The 24,778-nt window shown below is 41.7% G+C and overlaps 1 protein-coding gene across 7 annotated transcripts in view; it reads right to left on the reverse strand.

The window, feature by feature from the left end:
• LOC100350827 (cytidine monophosphate-N-acetylneuraminic acid hydroxylase) overlaps nt 1-24,778 on the reverse strand; it is a 180,213-nt gene that overhangs the window by 58,391 nt on the left and 97,044 nt on the right. For 2 of the 7 annotated variants that reach the window (XM_089333357.1, XM_089333356.1), the window contains 3 exons: nt 6,535-6,620; nt 6,116-6,319; nt 2,444-2,535 (listed from right to left, as the gene is read on the reverse strand). In XM_089333357.1, the coding sequence (XP_089189483.1) occupies nt 2,444-2,535; nt 6,116-6,319; nt 6,535-6,542 (304 nt within the window). In that variant the 5' untranslated portion in view covers nt 6,543-6,620. Of the gene's footprint in view, nt 1-2,443; nt 2,536-3,098; nt 3,121-6,115; nt 6,320-6,534; nt 6,944-24,778 lie in introns of those variants that run through there. The other 5 variants (XM_070074341.2, XR_016234261.1, XM_089333359.1 and 2 more) reach the window with 5 other exon arrangements.

Here is a 24,778-nt window from a genome sequence, read left to right on the forward strand (position 1 = left end):
AATGCCTAACGCTTGACTTGGTGTACACTTAGTAAAATACTGGATTTAGTCTTAATTCTCACACTAGAACTCAAGGATCTTCACAATGTACCTTTGCTGTCTTGTATTTCACTACTTTGATAAGCATGTCCTACACTCCAGACGTCTAACTACTCATTTAGCCACACAACAACTCCCTAAGTTGTTCCTTCTACCAGGAATCGCCTTCTTTCTCTTCTATGCCCATGTTAGCACTGACCATCTTGTAAATACCAACACAATTGCTATCCCTGGCATGAGATTTTCTGTGATCCCCTAATCAGACCAAATCTATTTATAAAAAAATTCCTTTAGCAGTCATAGAATGTCTAACATATTGTGGAGAGGTAGTCAGTTTTAAGGATTCTCACAAGTAACTTTTTCTACTAACAAAACGATCTTCCTAAGTTAGAACTGTGGAATCGCATTTAGTCTAAACGTGTCTTATCAAGTTGGCCCAAAGCAGCCTCCCTATGTAGTGAATTGTACCCAAATTCAATCCGTAAACAAGTTATAACCCAACATAATAGCATCATTTCTAAAAAAGGAACTGAGTCACGGCGAATCATAGCAGCTGAACCTCTAGCCAATCAGAGATTGAAAGCCTCTGAAACATGACCATACAAAGCAAATACTGACACTTCCTGTTCTCTACCTATAAATATAACCTATATATATGGTGGGTGGGGCATTCTGAATCATTTTGCTTCAGAGTGCAATTCTAGGATTCTAATTAAGCCAATTTACAGCTATAAAACTATCTTTATAACCTTGCCTGTTAATAAAACAGATAAATTTTTTCCCATGACAAACTCCACGTTATTCTCATTTCTATAGGTTTTCTTAAGTAGGAAAGAGCAAAGCAGAGAAGCCAGCATCCTGAGATTGGGTACAAACTCTGCTTCTCCATGCCAGAGAGAACCACCTAATTCAAAGTACTTTATCTCCCGACAAAACACGTTTCATCCAATGGTTAAGAGCGTGGTGTAGGCCAGCGCTGCGGCTCACTAGGCTAATCCTCCGCCTTGCGGCGCCGGCACCCCAGGTTCTAGTCCCGGTTGGGGCGCCGGATTCTGTCCCGGTTGCCCCTCTTCCAGGCCAGCTCTCTGCTGTGGCCCGGGAGTGCAGTGGAGGATGGCCCAAGTGCTTGGGCCCTGCACCCCATGGGAGACCAGGAGAAGCACCTGGCTCCTGCCTTCGGATCAATGCAATGTGCCGGCCACAGCGCGCCGGCTGTGGCAGCCGTTGGAGGGTGAACCAATGGCAAAAGGAAGACCTTTCTCTCTGTCTCTCTCACTGTCCACTCTGCCTGTCAAAAAAAAAAAAAAAAAAAAAAGAGTGGTGTACATTAACATACTCTGTCTTGTACCCTTCACAGATGAAACAGCAGATCTGTACTGGCTCGTCTTAGCCAATACTCCTATAAAGTTTATCTAATTTATACCATCTTGTCTATTTCGTATCTTCATTCTCAGTACAGGGTTTACATACCAGGCGTCAACAAATATTTGCCAAACCAGTGACTGAACAAAGAGCTATTCTGGAGACATCCTCTATTTAACATTTTCCATCCTGATTACATAAAGAGATCTAGGAGTGGCAAGTTAGCCTAGGCAGTTATGATGCCCACATCTGACATCTGAGTGCTTGGGTTCGAGTCCCAGTTCTGGTTCCTGACTCCAGCTTCCTGCCAGTGTAGACCTTGGGTGGCGGCAGTGATGGTTCAAGCTGTTGAGTTTTTGCCACTCACATGGAAGACTTGATTTGAGTTCCCAGTTCCTGGTTTCAGCCTGATGCCAGCCACAGCCACTATGGGCATTGAGGGGGGAGGGGAGAGGAGGTGGTCTCTCTCTCTCCTCACCCCCTTTCTCTCTCTCTCCCTCCCACCTTTCTTCCCTCTCTCCTTCTCTCTGTGCCTCTCAAACAAAAATTTAAAGAAAGAGATAAAGATCTAACAGTTAAAAATCAGAATATGGGGCCAGCATTGCGGTACAGTGGGTTAATCTGCCTCCTTTGATGCCTGTATCCCATATGGGCACCAGTTCAATTCAAGTCCTGGCCATTCCACTTCTGTCTAGCTCCCTATTAATGGTCCTGGGAAAACAACAGAAGATGGCCCAAGTACTTGGGCCCCTGCACCCACGTGGGAGACCCGGATGGAGTTCCAGGCTCTTGGCTTCAGCCTGGTTCACCCTGGCTGTTGTGGCCATTTGGAGATTGAACCAGTTAATGCAGGATTGACCTCTCTCCCTCTCTTTCCTTGTGTGTGTCTCCCTCTCTATATGTAGCTATGCCTTTCAAATTAATGAGCAATTTTTTTAATGAAATACAAATGCTCCCTAAGATTTCAGTGAGACTAGAAATAATTCAACAAGCAGCCCAACAACAGAGGTGGAACACATTGCTGAATACTGATAGTACTCACCCAGCTCATCTTGACAGAAGCTTCCTGGCGGGTTGATGTATTTCATGGTGCTCACATCTAACTTCCAGTTGTGCTTTGTGCATTTAACAGACCTGCATGCAAAGTTGTACTTAGTTTATGAAAAGGTGAAAATAAAAATTAAACTTGATTAGGCTTAAATGCACTGTTTAGCACTGAAGGTAAATTAGCTGAATACTAAATATGCAAAAGAAAAACTATGAATAGCTAATATTCAAATATCCAAAGGAATAGAGACTAATCATTAATAGGTGATTTTGACATGAAAATAGAGCCCATGTCACAAAATTACATGTATCAGAGATCAACAGAGACAACAGAACAAAGCAGTCTTCAGAAATGACTCTCTTAGAAAATTTAAGTTAGATTAAGAGCTCACTGGGGTGAATACAAGGAAAGAATGTAATAGTAAACACACATGATTTATGATCATTCCTTGATCTTTGACCCCTAGAACAGTGCTCAAAGAGAAAATTTCAAAGGAAAAAGATTTTCTTATAGTTTAAGATTTCAGAGCATAATTAGCAGAAAAAATACAGGATGTTTAAACATGAATTTCAGACAAATAATGAATACCTTTTGAGTATAAATGTCTGACAACATCTAATAAGACATAATGATAGTCAAATTTACTTACATGTAATTTAAATTTAACCAAGTATTCTGTTGTTGTTTGCTAACTGTAGTAACCTTCTCCAGAACGAGAATCAGCCTGTAACAGAACAGGATGCCTGGTAGCTTCTCTTTCCCGCTTTTCTATTCAGAGCTCTGGGCCTGGTGGAGTTGTTGGGGGTGAGATATGAACAGTCCTGTTTCTTATTTTAGTGGTAGCTTTTCCCACTACGCCACAGCACCGGCCCCAGGATTTTTTTTTTAAACAAGGAAATGTGTCTCAAACCAGAAACATTTTGTTTTAATTAAAAACATCTACTTTAACATACAAGTGAATCGTGCCACCTCTTTAGAGCTTCATTATATGCAATTTTAAAATGACCTTTCTTAGTTATAAGGCAAAAAAGCATACTGCACACTTCAATTTATGAAGAATTATTCTGAAACCCCGTTCTCATCCAGAAGTGGCCAAAGACCTTTCAAACAATTCAGAGAACATTTTGGGGCTGATGCTGTGGCATAGTGGATAAAGCTGCCACCTGCAGTGCCGGCATCCCATATGGGCATCTGTTCTAGTCCCGGCTGCTCCACTTCCAATCCAGCTCTCTGCTATGGTCTGGGAAAGCAGTGGAAGAAGTCCCAAGTCCTTGGGCCCCTGCACCCGTGTGGGAGACCCGGAAGAAGCTCCTGGCTCCTGGCTTCCAATCAGCGCAGCTCCGGGCGTTGCGGCCAATTGGGGAGTGAACCATCGGATGGAAGATCTCTCTCTCTCTCTCTCTGCCTCTCCTCTGTCTGTGTAACTCTGACTTTCAAGTAAAATAAATAAATCCTTAAAAAAAAAAACAATAACGGGCCGGCGCCACAGCTCACTAGGCTAATCCTCCGCCTAGAGGCGCTGGCACACCGGGTTCTAGTCCTGGTTGGGGCGCCGGATTCTGTCCCGGTTGCCCCTCTTCCAGGCCAGCTCTCTGCTGTGCCCAGGCAGTGCAGTGGAGGATGGCCCAAGTGCTTGGGCCCTGCACCCCATGGGAGACCAGGAAAAGCACCTGGCTCCTGGCTCCTGCCATCGGATCAGCGCGGTGCGCCAGCCGCGGCGGGCATTGGAGGGTGAACCAACGGCAAAGGAAGACCTTTCTCTCTGTCTCTCTCTCTCACTGTCCACTCTGCCTGTCAAAAAAACAAACAAACAAACAAACAAACAAAAAAAAAAACAATAACTCAATTTGGAGCCGTGGCTGGGAGAAACTGTGGTGGGCTGCCACTTCAGCATACGTATGCCTGGTGAGCTGCCCCGGGGAATAAGGCTGGGAGAACCAGGCAGGACAGAATTAGGATCATCCCACCCAGGCTGTGGCAGAAGGGGAGAAAGACCACCCTGTGACAAAGCCATCACTACGTTTGGATGAATAAACAGGACAGAGAACTTATGTGAGCTCCTGGAAATAATCCCTGTACACGGCTTCACAAGGCACTGCCGACATCGTAACAGCAGCAGTAGCCACACCGCCTCCCACCAGGAGACCGCCTGCACGTGGTTGTGGTCTTGGTTTTGTTTTGTTTGTTTGTTTGTTTTTGACATATTTGCATGATTAATTCCCTCAGAAACCTCACAAGGTGGGTGATACTTTCATCCTCATTTTATAACTCAGAAGACTTGAGGCCCACCAAGGCTAAGAAGCACGTCTAAGCCAGCGAGTGGTAGAGCCTGGTAGAGCCAGGCTTCTAACCCAGGCGGATACAAAGAGGGATCATGCCCTCAGCCACTAAGCTGTAACAGCTGTAAATGGTTAAATGGACACTGTGTCAAATAGCTCACTGAGAACAAACTGGGGAAAGTCCGAAGAGAAAACCTCACCACTCGTGACTGTTGCCCAAGTCTGCCTGTGACAGGACCACATTGGAGGCCTGCCAGACTTGATACCATTGAGAAGATGCAGCCTACCTAACCCGAGAGTCTACACACAGCTGGCAGCCCAAAGAACGTCCCGTCAGCCACGTGTGGAGTAAAAACACGTTGTTCCATGGATGCAAATGTTAAAGGAGTGCCCTGTATTTATATTTGCCCATCAGCAGAATCAAACATGCTACAGGTGCATAGTGGCTGGCATTTACAAATCAAATAATATGTGGGGCTGGGCTCTGAAACTGCATTCAGCAATGCAAATCTATGTGCAGGTGCAAGCAAATTCTAGATTTGGGTGGGTGACTTCTATGCAGTTATAGCTGGGAACTCATAGACAACTACTCAGCTCCCTCTGGGCCCCAGCATTGAACTACCTGAGAAATAAGACTGCCAATACAACAGGAAAAGAAGACCAACACCAAATGACAAAAACCACCTACATCAATTTAGACTGAAGTCAAGTGAACTTGGAAGAGAACTTGCTGGTGGTGACCCCTGGGCCACCAAAGCAAGAGACCTTTCTGAAGCTGCCAGGCATTGTCACTGAAAAACAAACCAAACAGTCCTGTGGGGGTCTGGCTGCCGTGCCGGGGTGAGGACGCATATTACGACTGCGTGCGAGGAGTTAGTTCCAAGAAATGATCAGAAAAGTCACTGATAACTGAGCTCTGCCATGCTTGTTTGCAATCACAGGTAGTGTGTGAGGGCAATTGTAACTGCTCTTCAGCAAAATTTGGGAAAAAAATGCTCCTCTCCTCTCCCCCCACGCACATTTCTGAAGGAGGAGGTAAAGAACTTACAAGAAGAGAAGTGGGACTTGAACACGAAATTACGTAAATTCACACTCGACCTCTGCACACCCAAGCGCTCCCCTGGACACACGTGATCTACACGTCTCACTAGTTACCAAGCCGGAGATAATTTTTAAATTAGAGTTCTCAGGAAACAGAGGAAAATTCAGGGAAACACCCAAGTTTGGGATCCAGAGATGTCTGAAATGAGCCAGAGCAAAAGTTAACAAAATTCACTAGGGCAAGAAACTAGTCGATTGGTTCATTTAAAATCCCCGCATGAACACATTTACCGCCCAGTCGAACCACAGGCAGGGTCATCAGCGAGAAAGCAAAGGACGCCGGTACCTTCCGTCTAAATCCTCGATGTCTTTTATGAACAGACCACCCTGGTGCTTGCACAGATTCTTGCATGCCCGCAGGAAGCTCTTGTCCTTGTATATGATGTAGTCTTTGCTTGTGCTCTTATTCCGAAAAAAATTGATTCCTTCCTTGAGACTGGCAACTTCAGCAGGTGACAGACACAGAAGGATCTCGGCTGTTTGTTCAACGCTGTGAAAAGGCAAACATTTTGAGGGGCAAGATTAGTCACAGGAGGTTTCAAGAGAGAACCAGTTTGGAACAGACAGCTCAAAAAGGACCCAGGCTTGGGGACTCCTGGACCATGCACTTTCTCCCCCTCCCTCCCCTTTTAGTAAATCAGCAGATATCCCACTGGCTGATGCCCTTCTCCACTGTCCCAGAGAACTGAGACCTCTCGCACTTGCCTGTCCATCCTCGGCCAGCTCCTCACCCTGGGCGTCTGGCTCTTTGCACCACTGCTGCTCCTTTGCTGCTCCGAGGCTCAGTCTTCCTGGAGAGAGAGCGTTTACCCACAAGCTGTTTCCGCTGGCAGTTGACACTCTTTCCTCCTCTGCCACACCTCTTTGAAAGTCTTTCCTCCCGAGTAGCTGCTGGTTTTTGCACCTGCACTTCCCTCTGCCTGCCAGCAGTGAGTTCCCTCCTCACCTTGGGTTCAAAAGGATCTCAGCCACCCGCTGCTTCTGGCTCTGCTCCTCACTCCTTGGTTGAGCCTCCCAAGAGAGCCCGGGTCCTGACTGACAGCCTCTTTCTAAAGCCTTAGCTGGTGCTCTGCCCAGTGGGATTACTCGTGCGCACTTCCCCACCACTTAGCAGGCTCCTGCACTGTGTCTTCACTAGCTTGCTGTTAAACAAATTAACCATCCTGCTGCACGCACCTCCAGGGCTTTATAATACACACCGGTAGCAAGCAAAGCATTTGCGCTCTCATATTCTTTTTTTTTTTTTCAAAGACGTTACAGACTTAACAATTATCAAACCCTTTTTTCTACACAGGCACCCCCTTTGCAATGCAACTCTGAATCACAATGGAATATAAATTTTGCCAAGAGGGATTTCAAGCTACATTTCGTTTGTATGCCCATGTTATAAATCTGGCCACACGTTGTTCAATTTTATCTTCTACTCCAAACTTAATGTGGCTAAAATTCTTGCTTGGTGTTCACTTAAAATTGATTTGCAGCCCAGGCACATTTGCAGCATTTTCACTTTCATTTTTACTAGTTCTGCAGGTTTCTCAAGCATAGGATAAAAACAATTCTTAAAACATCCAAAGGTAGTGAGTAACAGAAGCTGCTTCTGCTTAAACCAATGAAGGTGCAAGCTCTCTGACTAAGGCACTTTTCCTCAAAGCAGATTCCCATTGTCACTCATGTTCCAAATTCCTGGTTCTGTTCACAATAGATGCGAAGGGACTCCAAAAACATGTTTTAAATGCTTTTTATAGAAAAGAGTCCCTTTTAAAACCCCCCCCCTTTTTTTACTACAAACATTTAATATCAAGCAGAGGCAATTTCTAGAATAACTGATCCACATGCGTAGTTAGAAGGAAAACCTCTCTTGATGCTTTGCTTTGCTTGACTGGACGGTTCACAGGGCTAAAGTCTTGTGTTGGATCCCCAGCCCTTTCACAACCTCGTAAAGCAGGTTAAGCTACACCTGTGTCCAGCTGTAGTTGCAGTTTGCAATACCAATGTATGCAGTCACACTGGAGCCCAGGGCAGGAAAAAAAAAAAGGCACACTCGCATACACCTGCTTTTGTGTATATTTTTAACTGGCTACTTTCCCCCAGATGTGCTTTTTTTTTTTTTAAAGATTTCTTTATTTATTTGAAAGTCAGAGTTACACAGAGAGAGGAGAGGCAGAGAAAGAGAGAGAGGTCTTCTGTCCAATGGTTCACTCCCCAGATGGCTGCAATGGCTGGAGCTGCGCAGATCCAAAGCCAGGAGCCAGGAGCTTCTTCTGGGTCTCCCATGTGGGTGAAGGGGCCCAACAACTTGGGCCATCTTCTACTGCTATCCCAGGCCACAGCAGAGAGTTGGATTGGAAGAGGAGCAGCCGGGACTAGTACCGGCACCCATATGGGATGCCAGCCCTTCAGGCAAGGGCGTTAACCAGCTGCGCCACAGCACTGACCTCCCCAGATATGCTTTTAAAGATATCATTGCTGAATTTACTGGCATTAAATCAAGAAAATAAAACTGCAAAATTTGAGTTTTGGTCTAAACAAATTTTTCAAACAAAAGTGAGTTTTAATATATCTACTTTTCAGTGTTTCAATTTTTTCTAATACTGTAATGCTCTCTTTAAAGCAACCATTAAAAAGACACAAAACATTTTCACAGAAGCCCATACTTTTTCTGTTGCCTCACGCTTGCTGGCTTGGCCTGCCAAGGCAACGGGACTTTTAAGTTTTTAGCGTTTTTTTAGTCATGGAGATTTGGCCTGGATTTTAATTTTTTTTAACTTTTATTTAATGAATATAAATTTCCAAAGTACAGAATATGGATTACAATGGCTTCCCCCCCATAACGTCCCTCCAACCCGCAACCCTCCCCTTTCCCACTCCCTCTCCCCTTCCATTCACATCAAGATTCATTTTCATTTCGCTTTATATACAGAAGATCAGTTTAGCATACATTAAGTAAAGATTTCAACAGTTTGCTCCCACACAGAAACATAAAGTGAAAAATACTGTTTGAGTACTACTTATAGCATTAAATCTCAATGTACAGCACACTAAGGACAGAGATCCTACATGAGGAGTAAGTGCACAGTGACTCCTGTTGTTGACTTAACAAATTGACACTCTTGTTTATGGCATCAGTAATCACCCTAGGCTCTTGTCATGAGCTGCCAAGGCTATGGAAGCCCCCTGAGTTCACCGACCCTGATCATATTTAGACAAGGCCATGGTCAAAGTGGAAGTTCTCTCCTCCCTTCAGAGAAAGGTACCTCCTTCTTTGATGACCCGTTCTTTCCACTGGGATCTCACTCGTGGAGATCTTTCATTTAGGGTTTTTTTTTTCCCCCAGAGTGTCTTGGCTTTCCATGCCTGAAATACTCTCATGGGCTTTTCAGCAAGATCCACATGCCTTAAGGGCTGATTCTGAGGCCAGAGTGCTGTTTAGGACATCTGCCATTCTATGGGTCTGCTGTGTATCTCACTTCCCATGTTGGATCATTCTCTCCCTTTTTTATTCTATCAGCTAGTATTTGCAGACACTAGTCTTGTTTATGTGCTCCCTTTGGTTCTTAGTCCTATCATTATGATCAATTGTGAACAGAAATTGATCACTGGGACTAGGGAGATGGCATTGGTACATGCCACCTTGATGGGATTGAATTGGAATCCCCTGGTATGTTTCTAACTCTACCGTTTGAGGTAAGTCAGCTTGAGCATGTCCCGAATTGCACATCTCTTCCCTCTCTTATTCCCACTCTTATATTTAACAGCGATCACTTTTCAGTTAAGTTTCAGCACTTAAGAATAATTGTGTATTGATTACAGTATTCAACCAAAAGTATTAAGTAGAACAAACAAAAAAAAATACTAAGAGGGATAACATATCAAGTTGCTCATCAACAGTCAGGGTGAGGGCTGATCAAGTCAACGTTTCTCCTAGTGTTCATTTCACTTTAACAGGTTTCCTTTTTGGTACTCAGTTGTCACCTATCAAGCAGAACAAATGGTATTTGTCCCTTTGGGATTGGCTTATTTCACTCAACATAATGTTTTCCAAATTCCTAAGAGGGTGTGGGGAGCAAACCGGACTAGACTGAGTTACTGGAATTAAGACTTATTCTATGCATCTGCTCTCCCACAGTATGGCGCTGGGAGAGAAGCAAACAGCTTCCGCACAGCTGCCTCCAGTTCAACCAATAAACTGTAGGACTTGCTACTGATTGGAGGAGAGCAGCGTACTCGGCGTGTGGGCAGCCGAGTTGGGATTGGCGGAAGAGGACTATAAAGGAGGAGAGAGACGGCATGCATCAGGAACATCTATGGGGAACATCTAAGGGGAACATCTAGCTGAAGGAACACCTGTGCAGCCCCCGAGAAGAGCCGGCCGGCGGTGTGCCGCTCCCCTGCGGAAGTGGGGAATGTGGCCAGGGGGAACTGCCCTTCCACGGAGGTGGAAGGGATAGTAGCCAACCCGGGAAGAACCAGCAGCAAACCCGGGGAGGGCCGAGCAGACGAAAGAACAGCGCAGGGTCCTGTGTCGTTCCTCCACGAAGAGGGGGAGCGACAAGAGGGATCACTTTTCAGTTAAAATTTAAACACCTAAGAATAATTGTGTGTTAATCACAGTGTTCAACCAATGGTACTAGAACAAAAAAAATACTAAAATGGATAAAGTATTGCATTGTACATCAACCATCAGGACAAGAGCTGATCAAGTCACTGTTTCTCATAGTGTCCATTTCACTTCAACAAGTTTCCCCTTTGGTGCTCAGTTAGTTGTCGCTGATCAGGGAGAACATATGATATTTGTCCCTTCGGGACTGGCTTAATTCACTCAGCATGATGTTTTCCAAATTCCTCCATCTTGTTGCAAATGACTGGGTTTCGTTGTTTTTGACTGCTGTATAGTATTCTATAGAGTACATGTCCCATAATTTCTTTATCCAGTCTACTGTTGATGGGCATTTGGGTTGGTTCCAGGTCTTAGCTATTGTGAATTGAGCTGCAATAAACATTAATGTGCAGACAGCTTGTTTGTTTGCCAATTTCATTTCCTTTGGGTAAATTCCAAGGAGTGGCATGGCTTGGTTGAATGGTAGGGTTATATTCAGGTTTCTGAGGAATCTCCAGACTGACTTCCATAGTGGCTTGACCAGTTTGCATTCCCACCAACAGTGGGTTAGTGTCCCTTTTTCCCCACATCCTCGCCAGCATCTATTGTTGGTAGATTTCTGAATGTGAGCCATTCTAACTGGGGTGAGGTGGAACCTCATTGAGGTTTTGATTTGCATTTCCCTGATTGCTAGTGATCTTGAACATTTTTTCATGTGCCTGTTGGCCATTTGGATTTCCTCTTTTGAAAAATGTCTACTTACATCCTTGGCCCATCTCTTAAGTGGGATGTTTGTTTTGATGTTGTGGAGTTTCTTGATTTCTTTGTAGATTCTGGTTATTAACCCTTTATCTGTTGCAGAGTTTGCAAATATATTTTCCCATTCTGTCGGTTGTCTCTTCACTCTCCTGACTGTTTCTTTTGCAGTACTTCAACTTCTCAAATTGATGCAATCCCAAATGTTAATTTTGGCTTTGACTGCCTGTGCTTCTGGGGTGTTTTCCAAGAAGTCATTGCCGGTACCTATATCTTGCAGGGTTTTTCCAATGCTCTCTAATAATTTGATGATGTCAGGTCGTAGATTTAAGTCTTTAATCCATGTTGAGTGAATTTTCGTGTAAGGTGAAAGGTAGGGGTCTTGCTTCATGATTCTGCACGTGGAAATCCAATTTTCCCAGCACCGTTTGTTGAATAGACTGTCCTTACTCCAGGGATTGGTTTTGGATCCTTGATCAAATATGAGTTGGCTGTAGATGTTTGGATTGATTTCTGGAGTTTCTATTCTGTTCCATTGGTCTATCCATCTGTTTCTGTACCAGTACCATGCTGTTTTGATTACAACTGCCCTGTAGTATGTCCTGAAATCTGGTATTGTGATGCTTCTGGCTTTGTTTTTGTTGTCCAAGATTGCTTTAGCTATTCGAGGTCTCCCGTGTCTCCATATAAATTGGAGCACCATTTTTTCCAGATGAGAAGAATGTCTTTGGTATCTTGATTGGAATTGCATTGAATGTATAAATTGCTTTTGGGAGAATGGACATTTTGATGATGTTGATTCTTCCAATCCATGAGCATGGAAGATTTTTCCATTTCTTGGTATCCTCTTCTATTTCTTTCTTTAAGGTTTTGTAATTTTCATCATAGAGATCTTTAACATCCTTGGTTAAGTTTATTCCAAGGTATTTGATTGTTTTTTAGCTATTGTGAATGGGATTGATCTTAGAAGTTCTTCCTCAGCCATGGATTGTCTGTGTATACAAAGGCTGTTGATTTTTGTGCATTGATTTTATACCCTGCTACTTTGCCAAAATCTTCTATGAGTTCCAATAGTCTCTTAGTAGAGTTCTTTGGGTCCCCTAAATAAAGAATCATATAATCTGCAAAGAGGGATAGTTTGAGTTCTTCCTTCCCAATTTGTATCCCTTTAATTTCTTTTTCTTGCCTAATAGCTCTGGCTAGAACCTCCAGAACTATATTGAATAGCAGTGGTGAGAGTTGGCATCCCTGTCTGGTACCAGATCTAGTGGAAATGCTTCCAACTTTTCCCCATTCAATAGGTTGGCTGTGGGTTTTTCATAGATTGCTTTGATTGTATTGAGGAATGTTCCTTCCAAACCCAGTTTGCTTAGAGTTTTCATCATGAACGGGTGTTGTATTTTATCAAATGCTTTCTCGGTGTCTATTGAGATAATCATATGGTTTTTCTTCTGCAGTCTGTTAATGTGGTGTATCACATTGATTGTTTTGCGCACATTAAACTATCCCTGAATACCAGGGATAAATCCCACTTGGTCTGGGTGGATGATTGGCGAGAATTTTATTGAGGATTTTTGCATCTATGTTTATCAGGGATATTGGTCTGTAATTCTCTTTCAATGCTGCATCTTTTTCCGGCTTAGGAATTAAGGTGATGCTGGCTTCGTAGAAAGAATTTGGGAGGACTCCCTCTTTTTCGATTGTTCTGAATAGTTTGAGAAGAATTGGAGTTAATTCTTCTTTAAATGTCTGGTAGAATTCAGCAGTGAATCCATCTGGTCCTGGGCTTTTCTTTGTTGGGAGGGCCTTTATTACTGTTTCAATTTCTGTTTCAGTTATGGGTCTATTTAGGTTTTCTGTCTTCATGGTTCAATTTAGGTAGGTTGCATGTGTCCAGGAATCCATCCATTTCTGATAGGTTTCCCTGTTTGCTGGCATACAAATCCTTCTAGTAATTTCTGATGATTCTTTTTATTTCTGTGGTGTCTGTTGTTACGTTTCATTTTTCATCTCTGATTTTATTGATTTGGGTCTTTTCTCTTCTTTTTTTAGTTAGTTGGGCCAATGGGGTGTCAATTTTGTTTATTTTTTCAAAAAACCAGCTCCTTGTTTGGCTGATTTTTTGTAATGTTTTTTTGGATTCAATCCTGTTGATTTCTTCTCTGATTTTAATTATTTCTCTTCTCCTACTAGATTTGGGTCTGGTTTGCTGTAGGTTTTCTAGATCCTTGAGGTGAATTGAAAGCTCATCTATTTGGTGCCTTTCCAATTTCTTGATGTAGGCATCTATTGATATAAACTTTCCTCTTAACACTGCTTTTTGCGTCCCATAAGTTTTGGTATGTTGTGCTGTTATCCTCATTTACTTCCAGAAAATTTTTGATTTCTCTTTTAATTTCTTCTATGACCCATTGTTTATTCAGGAGCATGTTGTTCAATCTCCATGTGTTTGCATATGCTCTAGGGATTCCTGAGTTGCTAATTTCCAACTTCATTCCTTTATGGTCTGAGAAGCTGCATGGTATGATTCTAATTCTTTTGAATTTGCTGAGACTTGCTTTATGGCCTAGTATGTGGTCAATCCTAGAGAAGGTTCCATGTACTGCTGAGAAGAATGTAAAATCTTTAGCTGTAGGATTGAAAGTTCTGTATATATCTGTTAGATCCATTTGGGCTATAGTGTCGTTTAAATCTACTGTATCCTTGTTGATCTTCTGTCCTGTTGATCTGTCTATTTCTGAGAGTGGAGTATTGAAGTCCCCCAGTACTATTGTATTGGGGTCTAAGTCTCCCTTTAAGTCCCTTAACAAATCTTTTAGATAAACTGGTGCCCTGTAGTTAGGTGCATATACATTGATAATTGTTATATCTTCCTGTTGAATTGATCCCTTAATCATTATATAGTGTCCCTCTTTGTCTCTCTTAACAGTTTTTGTGGTAAAGTTTATGTTGTCCGATATTAAGATGGCTACGCCCGCTCTTTTTTCTTTTCTGTTGGCATGGAATATCTTTTTCCAACCTTTCACTCTCAGTCTGTATGGATCTTTGTTGGAAAGATGTGTTTCTTGTAAGCAGCAAATAGATGGGTTTTGTTCCTTAACCCAATCAGCCAATCTGTGTCTTTTAACTGGACAGTTCAGGCCATTAACGTTCAATGTGACTAATGATAAGTGGTAACTTTGCCCTGCCATTTGCCAAAGATAAGTTCTAATATATGCTTTGAATTCCCTGTGATCTTTTGATGTGAGATTTCCTTCCTTTACCTTCTTTCATATTGATGACCGTGTTTCTGTGTTTCTGTGTGTAACACATCTTTAAGCATCTTTAGCAGGGCTGGACGAGTGGCGACAAATTCTTTCAATTTCTGTTTGCTATGAAAAGTCTTTATTTCACCTTCATTCACAAATGATAGCTTTGCAGGATATAATATTCTGTGCTGGCAGTTTTTCTCTCTTAGTACCTGGGCTATATCTCGCCATTCCCTCCTAGCCTGTAGGGTTTCTGATGAGAAGTCAGCTGTGAGTCTGATTGGAGATCCTCTGAGAGTAATCTGACGTTTCTCTCTTGCACATTTTAGGATCTTTTCTTTATGTTTCACTGTGGAGAGTTTAATTACAACGTGTCGTGGTGAGGATCTCTTTTGGTCATGTTTATTAAGGGTTCTGTGAGCTTCCTGTTCTAGGATGTCTCTGTCCTTCTCCAAACCTGGCAAGTTTTCTGCTAGTATCTCACTAAAAAGGCCTTCTAATCCTTTCTCCCTCTCCATGCCTTCAGGAACTCCTAGAACTCGAATGTTGGGTTTTTTAATAGTATCCTGAAGATTCCCGACAATATGTTTTAGATTTCTAATTTCCTCTTCTTTTCTTTGGTTTGACTATATGTTTTCCTGTTCTCTGTCTTCTAAGTCCGATATTCTCTCTTCTGCTTCACCCATTCTGTTTGTAAGGCTCTCTATTGTGTTTTTCATTTGATCTATTGAATTCTTCACTTCATTATGATTTCTCGTCACTATCACAGTTTCCTGTTGTACTAGTTGTTTCATTTCATTTTGATTCCTCCTTAATATTTCATTTCCACGAGAGAGATTTTCTGTCTTGTCCATTAAGGATTTCTGTAGTTCTAGAATTTGTTTTTGAGAACTTCTTAATGTTCTTATCAATTTTTTGAGATCTGCTTCTTGCATTTCTTCTATCTCATCATCTTCATAATCTTGAATTGGGGTGTCTTTTTCATTTGGGGGCGTCATGGTGACTTCCTTGTTTTTATTACCTCGGTTTTTGCGTTTGTTATTTGGCATACTGGAGATATTTGGTTTCTTCACTGTGGTGCTTTTTCTTGTTATACTATGACTCTAGATTAAGTGTACTGTCTGTTTTTGATGGAGCCTTAGAGGCTTGCGATGGGTGTGGCCTGAGAGCTCTGTTTGGTGTGCCAAAGGTGACACTCCCAGGTTAGGCATGGTAGATCTCTCTCTCTCTCTCTTTCTTTCTTTTTTTGATTCAAAAGGGAAGTAATTCCGCACAGCTGAACAAAGTTGGAGGTAGTTAGCAGGCAAATGATATACCCACAGGAGCCAGAGATTGGAAGCTCTTTCCCAAGGACCACACAGGGAATCTGTTCTGCCCTCAGAGTGGGCTCAAATTCTCCTTCAGCCTCCCACTGGGTTGCCAAAGTTACGGAATTGTAGCGTCTCTGGAGAGTGCTCACGTGAATTCCGTGAGTTCTCTCCCCTACCGTCTCTTTTTTCACAGTCTCAGTTCAGTAGCACCACAAATTTACTAGGTCCTAATCTCCTGTTAATTCGCCCCGCCCAGAGTCAGGTTTTTCTGCTAGGCTCAGGGCCAGTGCAGACCTGAGGTCACTCTGCTTATGACGTATGTCCAAGATGGCACCTGCTCTTTGTCTTGCTCACCTTTGAGAGGTGAGCGGAGAGAGAGAAACCCATGTCCATATCAGTCACTTTTTCTCTCTCTCTCTCTCTCTCTCTTCTAGTTAGCCTGGTGAACTTTTCCCCCCAGGGTCGTTCCCTCTAGTCTCCTCTTTCCGCTTGCCTGCCGGTGTCTCGGGCTATTGAGGTTTGGCTCACCTTGCGTTCCAGCGCTGGTGTGTTGAGTCTGCCACTGGTGTCCCGAACTGTGGGCTCCCACGCTCTCCATGCAGGTCCACTGTGAATCACGCATTCCGGAAGAGTTTCTTCTGCTGTTTCTTCCCCTACTCTTCCTTGAACCTGCAGTATCTCCACTTTTATTAAACAGTCTCTCCCCGGACTATCAGTGTGCTCCCTTCCTGTTCCGCCATCTTGCCTCCTCCTTAACTGAACTCAGATTTTAATTTTTTTAAACTTTGTATGAAAGTATTATTCTTGGTTACTCATTTTTTTTTACATCCCTTGCATTTTTCACGTAGGCAGGTGTCTCATTTGCATTCCCCCAGTCCTGGCTCTGTTGGTTTCTGATGCTGAATTCTGGCCTAACTTGTTGAAGTTAGCTCCATAAACAACTTACGTCTCTCACGTGAATCTTCTGACGATTCTCCATCCTGTTCTTTGGAGACTGTTAAGAACCAATGTTAGTATGGAGTGGATGAATTTTTAAAGTCCACCCCACTAAAGATCACAGAAAAACATCTATGGTATCAAAGAGAACATTACTGATTTGCTGTCTCTAGGACTTAGAACATAAAGAAAGATGCTTTGGAAATATAGCCTGAAAATTCAAAATATAAACCTCCAAAAGAAAAACAAAGTAATTTTGTGTGGTAAAACATCTACTTCCACTCTGATGCCAAAAAGAAAAAAAATCACATAATGATATCAATAGATACAGAGAAAGCATTTGATAAACCCATTACAGATTAATGACAAAACTCTCAGCACTCTAGAAATAGATGCCAATTACATATAGCTACCACCATACTTACTGGTGAAAAACTAGAAGCTTACTCAATATAATGAGGAAGAAAGCAAGAATGCTCCCTTTCATCACTGCTTTTCAACATTATATTGAAATTCCTAGATAATGCAATAAGAAAAGGAAATAAAAAAAGGTATATACTTGGTAAAGAAGAAGCAAAATTATCTTTGCAGATTACACGATTGTCTACATAGCAAATCCAAAACTAAGAATATTCTGAAGCTAACAAGCTAATACAGCAAAGCTGGAGTATACAAGATTGATATCCAAAAATCGATTAACTTCCTACATACTAGCAATGAATAAGTGGACTTTAAAGTAAAAAATAGGGGCGGTCATTGCAACACATGGAGCTGGTTAGGCTGTCACTTGGGAGCCCCAGTTCAAGTCCTGAAACTTCTGCTTCTAACCCAGCTTCCTGATAACGCATCCTGTGATGATGATGCAAGTACTTGGGGCCTCTGTGACCTGCATGGGAGGCCTTTATGTAGTTCTGGGCTCCTGGTTTTAGCCTGGCACATTCCTGGCTGTTGCTGGCATTTGGAAAGTGCACTAGCAGATGAAAGATCTCTTGCTCTCTCTCTCTGTCACTCTTCAAGTAGAAAATAAACATTATAAACAAAAATAAAAATACAGTAGCATTTATATTAGCACCCCAAAAAAAAGTGGAATATGTAGGCTTACAGCTAACAAAATATAACACTTATATGAAGCAACTACACAACTCTGATGAAAGAAATCCAAAAAACGAAATGAGAGATATTCCATGTTTATGGATGGGAAGCCTTGTCAAAATGTCAGTTCTTCCCAAGTTGATCCATAGATTCAACTCAATCTCAGTAAGCTATTTTGTGGTCATTGACAAACTGATGGTAAAGTTTATATGGAGAGGCAGAAGACCCAGAATAGCCAGTACAGTATTAAAGAACAATGGAGGTCGGCGCTGTGGCTCAATAGGCTAATCCTCCACCTTGCGGCGCCAGCACACTGGGTTCTAGTCCCGGTCGGGGCACCGGATTCTGTCCCGGTTGCCCCTCTTCCAGGCCAGCTCTCTGCTGTGGCCTGGGAGTGCAGTGGAGGATGGCCCAAGTGCTTGGGCCCTGCCCCGCATGGGAGACCAGGAGAAGCACCTGGCTCTTGGCTTCGGATCAGGCAGCGCGCCGGCCATGGCGGCTATTGGAGGGTGAAACAATGGCAAAAGGAAGACCTCTCTCTCTGTCTCTCTCTCTCACTGTCCATTCTGCCTGTCAATAAATAAATAAATAAATAAATAAACAATGGAATCAGAGGACTGACATGACCCAACTTCCTGAGATGCCAGCTTTCCATATGGACTCCTATGGGACCCAGCTTCCCATTTGAGTCCTGGCTGCTCCACTTCCTGTCCAGCTCCCTGCTAATGTGCCTGGGAAAGTAGTGGAAGATGGCCCAAGTGCTTTAGCCCCTGCACCCATGTGCAAAACCTGGAAGAAGCTCCTGGCTCCTGGTTTCTGCGTGACCCAGTCCCACTGTCTGTCTCTTCCTCTGTGTAACTCTTTCAAATAAATAAATCTTAAAAAATCAATCGGACAGTACAAATGCTGGTGAGCATGTGGAACAACAGAATCTCATAATTGCTAGTAGGAATGCAAAATGGTACATTCACTTTGGAAGACAGTTTGACAACAGGTGTTAGAAACTCAGGTCCACACAAAACCCTGTACGTAGGTATTCATAGCAGGTTTATTCATAATTTCAAAAACACAGAAGTAGGTAAGATGTCCTTCAGCAGATGAGTGGACAAACAAATGGGTTATTATTCCATGCCACAAAGAAATCAGTAATCAAGCATAATATTAAGTGAAAGAAGCCAGTCTGAAAAGGCTAAACATGAGATAATTCTGTTCAACTTTCTGGATAAAGAAAATGCTATGAAGATGGTCTTAGCCAGGAACTCATAAAGACAGAGATGCATATATAGTCATAGAGGTTTTTAGGAGGGGAGTGAAACTATTCTGTATGACACTACAGTGTTGAATACATGTTAGTATACATTTTTCAAAACCCATTTAATATATACCACAAAGGGTTAAACCTAATAAAATCTATGAGTTTGGGGTAATAATGATGTCTATGCACATTCTCTGATCCATGGAAACACAGCATTCTGGTATAGGATGCTAATAATCATGAAAGCTGTGTCCATGCATTGCTAGGGGAGAAGGGAGTACTTCCTACTAGATTATGCTGAGAACATGGACTGAAAAATAAGTTGTTTTTAAAATACAGGCTACAAACCATAACAGACATATCTGAACCTTGAACTTTAAGTGTATATTACTAAGTGAAAAACCAAGTCTTAACAGGCTGCATAATTCCAAGTACCTGACTTTCTAGAAAAGGAAAAAGTATCACAGGGGTGGCAGAGGCATCAATGATTAATTAGGGCCCAGAGGGATCAGTGAGGGTTGAAGGGGTGAATCACAGTGGATTTTTAGGGTTGTAAGATACTGTGTACAGTATACTGTACACACATTACACATTTGTCAAAATCCATAGTGCATTATGGCACAGTGAGTGAAGCTTAATATTGGAAAATCATTTTTTTTATTTTTTTAACTTTTATTTAATGAATATAAATTTCCAAAGTACAGAATATGGATTACAATGGCTTCCCCCCCCATAACGTCCCTCCCACCCGCAGCCCTCCCCTTTCCCACTCCCTCTCCCCTTCCATTCACATCAAGATTCATTTTCAATTATCTTTATATACAGAAGATCAGTTTAGCATACATTAAGTAAAGATTTCAACAGTTTGCTCCCACACAGAAACATAAAGTGAAAAATACTGTATGAGTACTAGTTATAGCATTAAATCTCAATGTACAGCACACTAAGGACAGAGATCCTACATGAGGAGTAAGTGCACAGTGACTCCTGTTGTTGACTTAACAAATTGACACTCTTGTTTATGGCATCAGTAATCACCCTAGGCTCTTGTCATGAGCTGCCAAGGCTATGGAAGCCCCCTGAGTTCACCGACCCTGATCATATTTAAACAAGGCCATGGTCAAAGGGGAAGTTCTCTCCTCCCTTCAGAGAAAGGTACCTCCTTCTTTGAAGACCCGTTCTTTCCACTGGGATCTCACTCGTGGAGATCTTTCATTTAGGGTTTTTTTTCCCCCCAGAGTGTCTTGGCTTTCCATGCCTGAAATACTCTCATGGGCTTTTCAGTGAGATCCACATGCCTTAAGGGCTGATTCTGAGGCCAGAGTGCTGTTTAGGACATCTGCCATTCTATGGGTCTGCTGTGTATCTCACTTCCCATGTTGGATCATTCTCTCCCTTTTTTATTCTATCAGCTAGTATTTGCAGACACTAGTCTTGTTTATGTGCTCCCTTTGGTTCTTAGTCCTATCATTATGATCAATTGTGAACAGAAATTGATCACTGGGACTAGTGAGATGGCATTGGTACATGCCACCTTGATGGGATTGAATTGGAATCCCCTGGTATGTTTCTAACTCTACCGTTTGAGGTAAGTCAGCTTGAGCATGTCCCGAATTGCACATCTCTTCCCTCTCTTATTCCCACTCTTATATTTAACAGCGATCACTTTTCAGTTAAGTTTCAGCACTTAAGAATAATTGTGTATTGATTACAGAAATGTTTACAGGGACATGTGTTTACACAGGTAAGTACACGTGTATTTAACTCCTAACTTGGTCAGCCAAGAGTTCCTAGGAACAACAATGCCAAGGAACAAGCATAACTAGCTTAGGTTCACAGGATCATCCTCCAATCAAAGGTCCCAGCTGCTAATGGATGGACTTATTCTAGAGCTGGCTCAGGAAATAGGTGAGAGTGGTGACAGAGAGTAAAGATGTGCTAACAAGCTAACAAGCAAAAAAAAAAAAAAAACAAAACTGAAGAATCATAGTGATGAGGTCATGCCAAAGGACAGATGAGTCAACCGGAAGAGCTCCCGATGGCCAAAACAAAATAAAGCAGGACTGGATTGCAACCCAAAATGTGAAACAAATATCCATGAGACCACACTTGTATTAATGATTAAGTACATAAATTAGTGGGGAAAAGATAATAAGAATTATAATAAATTATCCTCCCTTGGAGAATAATTCCCAATAATTTGTATTCAGCCATCAAGGAAGGGGAGCATAAATTCCCACGCCTTACATGTAGGCTCCACACAGGAACTTCTTTCCAAAGAGTTTAGTAAGAAAAAGTGGATAGGGAGGCGACATGAAGAATAACTTTCAGTAGAGAAATGTGACATGCACCTCTTAACCTAAGAGACCAAAGCCAACATCAACAGTGACAAATCACATTGTATGCAACCTTGATACCATGTGATAGAAACAGCAGCTTATCTCTGTGGACTTCATCCCAATAATCCATACTTTGTATAATCATCAGACAGACATCAGACAAATTCCAATAGAGAAGCATCTTACGAAGCATTTCATCAATACCCCCTTGAAACTGTCAAGGTCATCAAAAAAAAGTATGAAAACCTATTTGGGGCCAGCACTGTGGCTTAGTGATCTAGGGTGCCAACTGTGGGGCTGGCATCCCATATAGGCACCTGTTCAGTTCGCAGCTGCTCCACACTAATGTTCTTAGGAAGGCAGTGGAAAATGGACCAAATTTTTGGACCCCTGCACCCACGTGGGAGACCCAGCAGATGCTCCTGGCTTCAGATGGGCCCAGCTTTGGCCATTGCAGCCATTTAGGGATTTGGGGAGTGAACCAGTGAGTGGAAGACTGACCTCCCCTCCCCCCTTTGTTTCCCTATCTGTAATTCTGCCTTTCAAATAAAATAATCTTAAAAAAAAAAAGAAAGAAAACCTACCAAAACATAATGTGACCCTAAAATGGAAAACAATGTTAGGTAAAACTAGGGATACTGAATAAAGTACTGAGAGCATTAAGGAAAACACACACACACACAAATCCAAAGACTTAAAGATTACTGGCATTTTAAGTTTATGCTAAAAGAATAACTTACATTCACCCAAACACCACTAAAGGGTGAAAAAATGCAGAACGGAATATTTGCAACACCATATTACACAGGGCTTCTGTGTAGAATATTTAAGAATTCCAACAAATCAGTAACAAAAAAAAAAAAAAGAAGTCGACAGAAAAATGGGCAAAAAAGTTTGAACAAGCACATCACAAAAGGGAATATCTATATGGTCAATAAACATATAAAGAAAACTCCACCTATCTTGTCACTAGAGAAATGAAAATTAAAACCATAATGAGATACCTGCACATCGACCAGAATAAATAAAGTTAAAACAACTGAAAACACCAAGTATTGATGACAGCAAGTAATGGAAACTCTTACACATTACTAATGTAAATACAATGTGATTCAGTCAGTGAAAAACGGCGTGAAATTTTTGAGCAAAATGAAAAATACACATACCTAGCAACACCGCTCTTATATAAAACTCAACTCTAGAAAAATGTACACAAATGTACTCAAAGAGATATGTGCAGGAATGTACACCATGTTAGAAATAACGCAAATGCTCATCAATAAGATAACTTTAGTATTTATATATTACACATAATAGAATATCATGCACCAAAATATAATGCAAGATGTAAAGGAACCAATTGATTCCTTTTAATATGTAGCAACATTCAAATATAATGTTGGATAAAAGGAAGAAAACAGACACCCAAATACATATAATGTGATTCCATTCAAATGAAGTTCCCCAACTGGAGAACTATATTGTTTAGGAATGTGAGAAAACTATGACAACACATTAGTACATATCTTTAATAGAGGAGAGTTATAGTTAGAAAAGAGCACATCCCATAAGACATAAAAGCAAATTTAGTTTTCAATGAGTATATTAAAAAAATATTTTAAAACCAATAATGTATGCAAACTAAATCTAAGTAGAAGGCAAAGAAATTTAACAACAGACACCACAGAAATAAAAAGAATCATCAGAAATTACTACAAGGACCTGTATACCAGCAAACAGGGAAACCTATCAGAAATGGATATATTCCTGGACACATGCAACCTACCTAAATTGAACCATGAAGACACAGAAAACCTAAACAGACCCATAACTGAAACAGAAATTGAAACAGTAATAAAGGCCCTCCCAACAAAGAAAAGCCTAGGACCAGATGGATTCACTGCTGAATTCTACCAGACATTTAAAGAAGAATTAACTCCAATTCTTCTCAAACTATTCAGAACAATCGAAAAAGAGGGAGTCCTCCCAAATTCTTTCTACGAAGCCAGCATCACCTTAATTCCTAAGCTGGAGAAAGATGAAGCATTGAAAGAAAATTACAGATCAAAAACAAAGCTGGAGGCATCACAATACCAGATTTCAGGACATACTACAGGGCAGTTGTTATCAAAACAGCATGGTGCTGGTACAGAAACAGATGGATAGACCAATGGAACAGAATAGAAACACCAGAAATCAATCCAAACATCTATAGCCAACTTATATTTGATCAAGGATCCAAAACCAATCCCTGGAGTAAGGACAGTCTATTCAACAAATGGTGCTGGAAAAATTGGATTTCCACATGCAGAAGCATGAAGCAAGACCCCTACCTTACACCTTACACAAAAATCCACTCAACATGGATTAAAGACTTAAATCTATGACCCCGACACCATCAAATTATTAGAGAGCATTGGAAAAACCCTGCAAGATATAGGTACTGGTAAAGACTTCTTGGAAAAGACCCCAGAGGCACAGGCAGTCAAAGCCAAAATTAACATTTGGGATTGCATCAATTTGAGAAGTTGAAGTACTGCAAAAGAAACAGTCAGGAGAGTGAAGAGACAACCGACAGAATGGGAAAATATATTTGCAAACTCTGCAACAGATAAAGGGTTAATAACCAGAATCTACAAAGAAATCAAGAAACTCCTCAACATCAAAACAAACATCCCACTTAAGAGATGGGCCAAGGATGTAAGTAGACATTTTTCAAAAGAGGAAATCCAAATGGCCAACAGGCACATGAAAAAATGTTCAAGGTCGCTAGCAATCAGGGAAATGCAAATCAAAACCTCAATGAAGTTTCACCTCACCCCAGTTAGAATGGCTCACATTCAGAAATCTACCAACAACAGATGCTGGCGAGGATGTGGGGAAAAAGGGACACTAACCCACTGTTGGTGGGAATGCAAACTGGTCAAGCCACTATGGAAGTCAGTCTGGAGATTCCTCAGAAACCTGAATATAACCCTACCATTCAACCCAGCCATCCCACTCCTTGGAATTTACCCAAAGGAAATGAAATTGGCAAACAAACAAGCTGTCTGCACATTAATGTTTATTGCAGCTCAATTCACAATAGCTAAGACCTGGAATCATCCCAAATGCCCATCAACAGTAGACTGGATAAAAAAAATTATGGGACATATACTCTGTAGAATACTACACAGCAGTCAAAAACAATGAAATCAGGTCATTTGCAACAAAATGGAGGAATCTGGAAAACATCATGCTGAGTGAATTAAGTCAGTCCCAAAGGGACAAATATCATATGTTCTCCCTGATCAGTGACAACTAACCAAGCACAAAAAAGGAAACCTGTTGAAGTGAAAGGGACATTTTCACTGTAATTTAAATATAACTAAAAAGTGATCCCTGTTAAATATAAGAGTGGGAATAAGAGAGGGAGG

This window comes from Oryctolagus cuniculus, chromosome 5 (genome assembly GCF_051225735.1).
Source record: "Oryctolagus cuniculus isolate XC-2025 breed Fujian yellow rabbit chromosome 5, ASM5122573v1, whole genome shotgun sequence".
Taxonomy (NCBI): Eukaryota; Metazoa; Chordata; class Mammalia; order Lagomorpha; family Leporidae; genus Oryctolagus; species Oryctolagus cuniculus.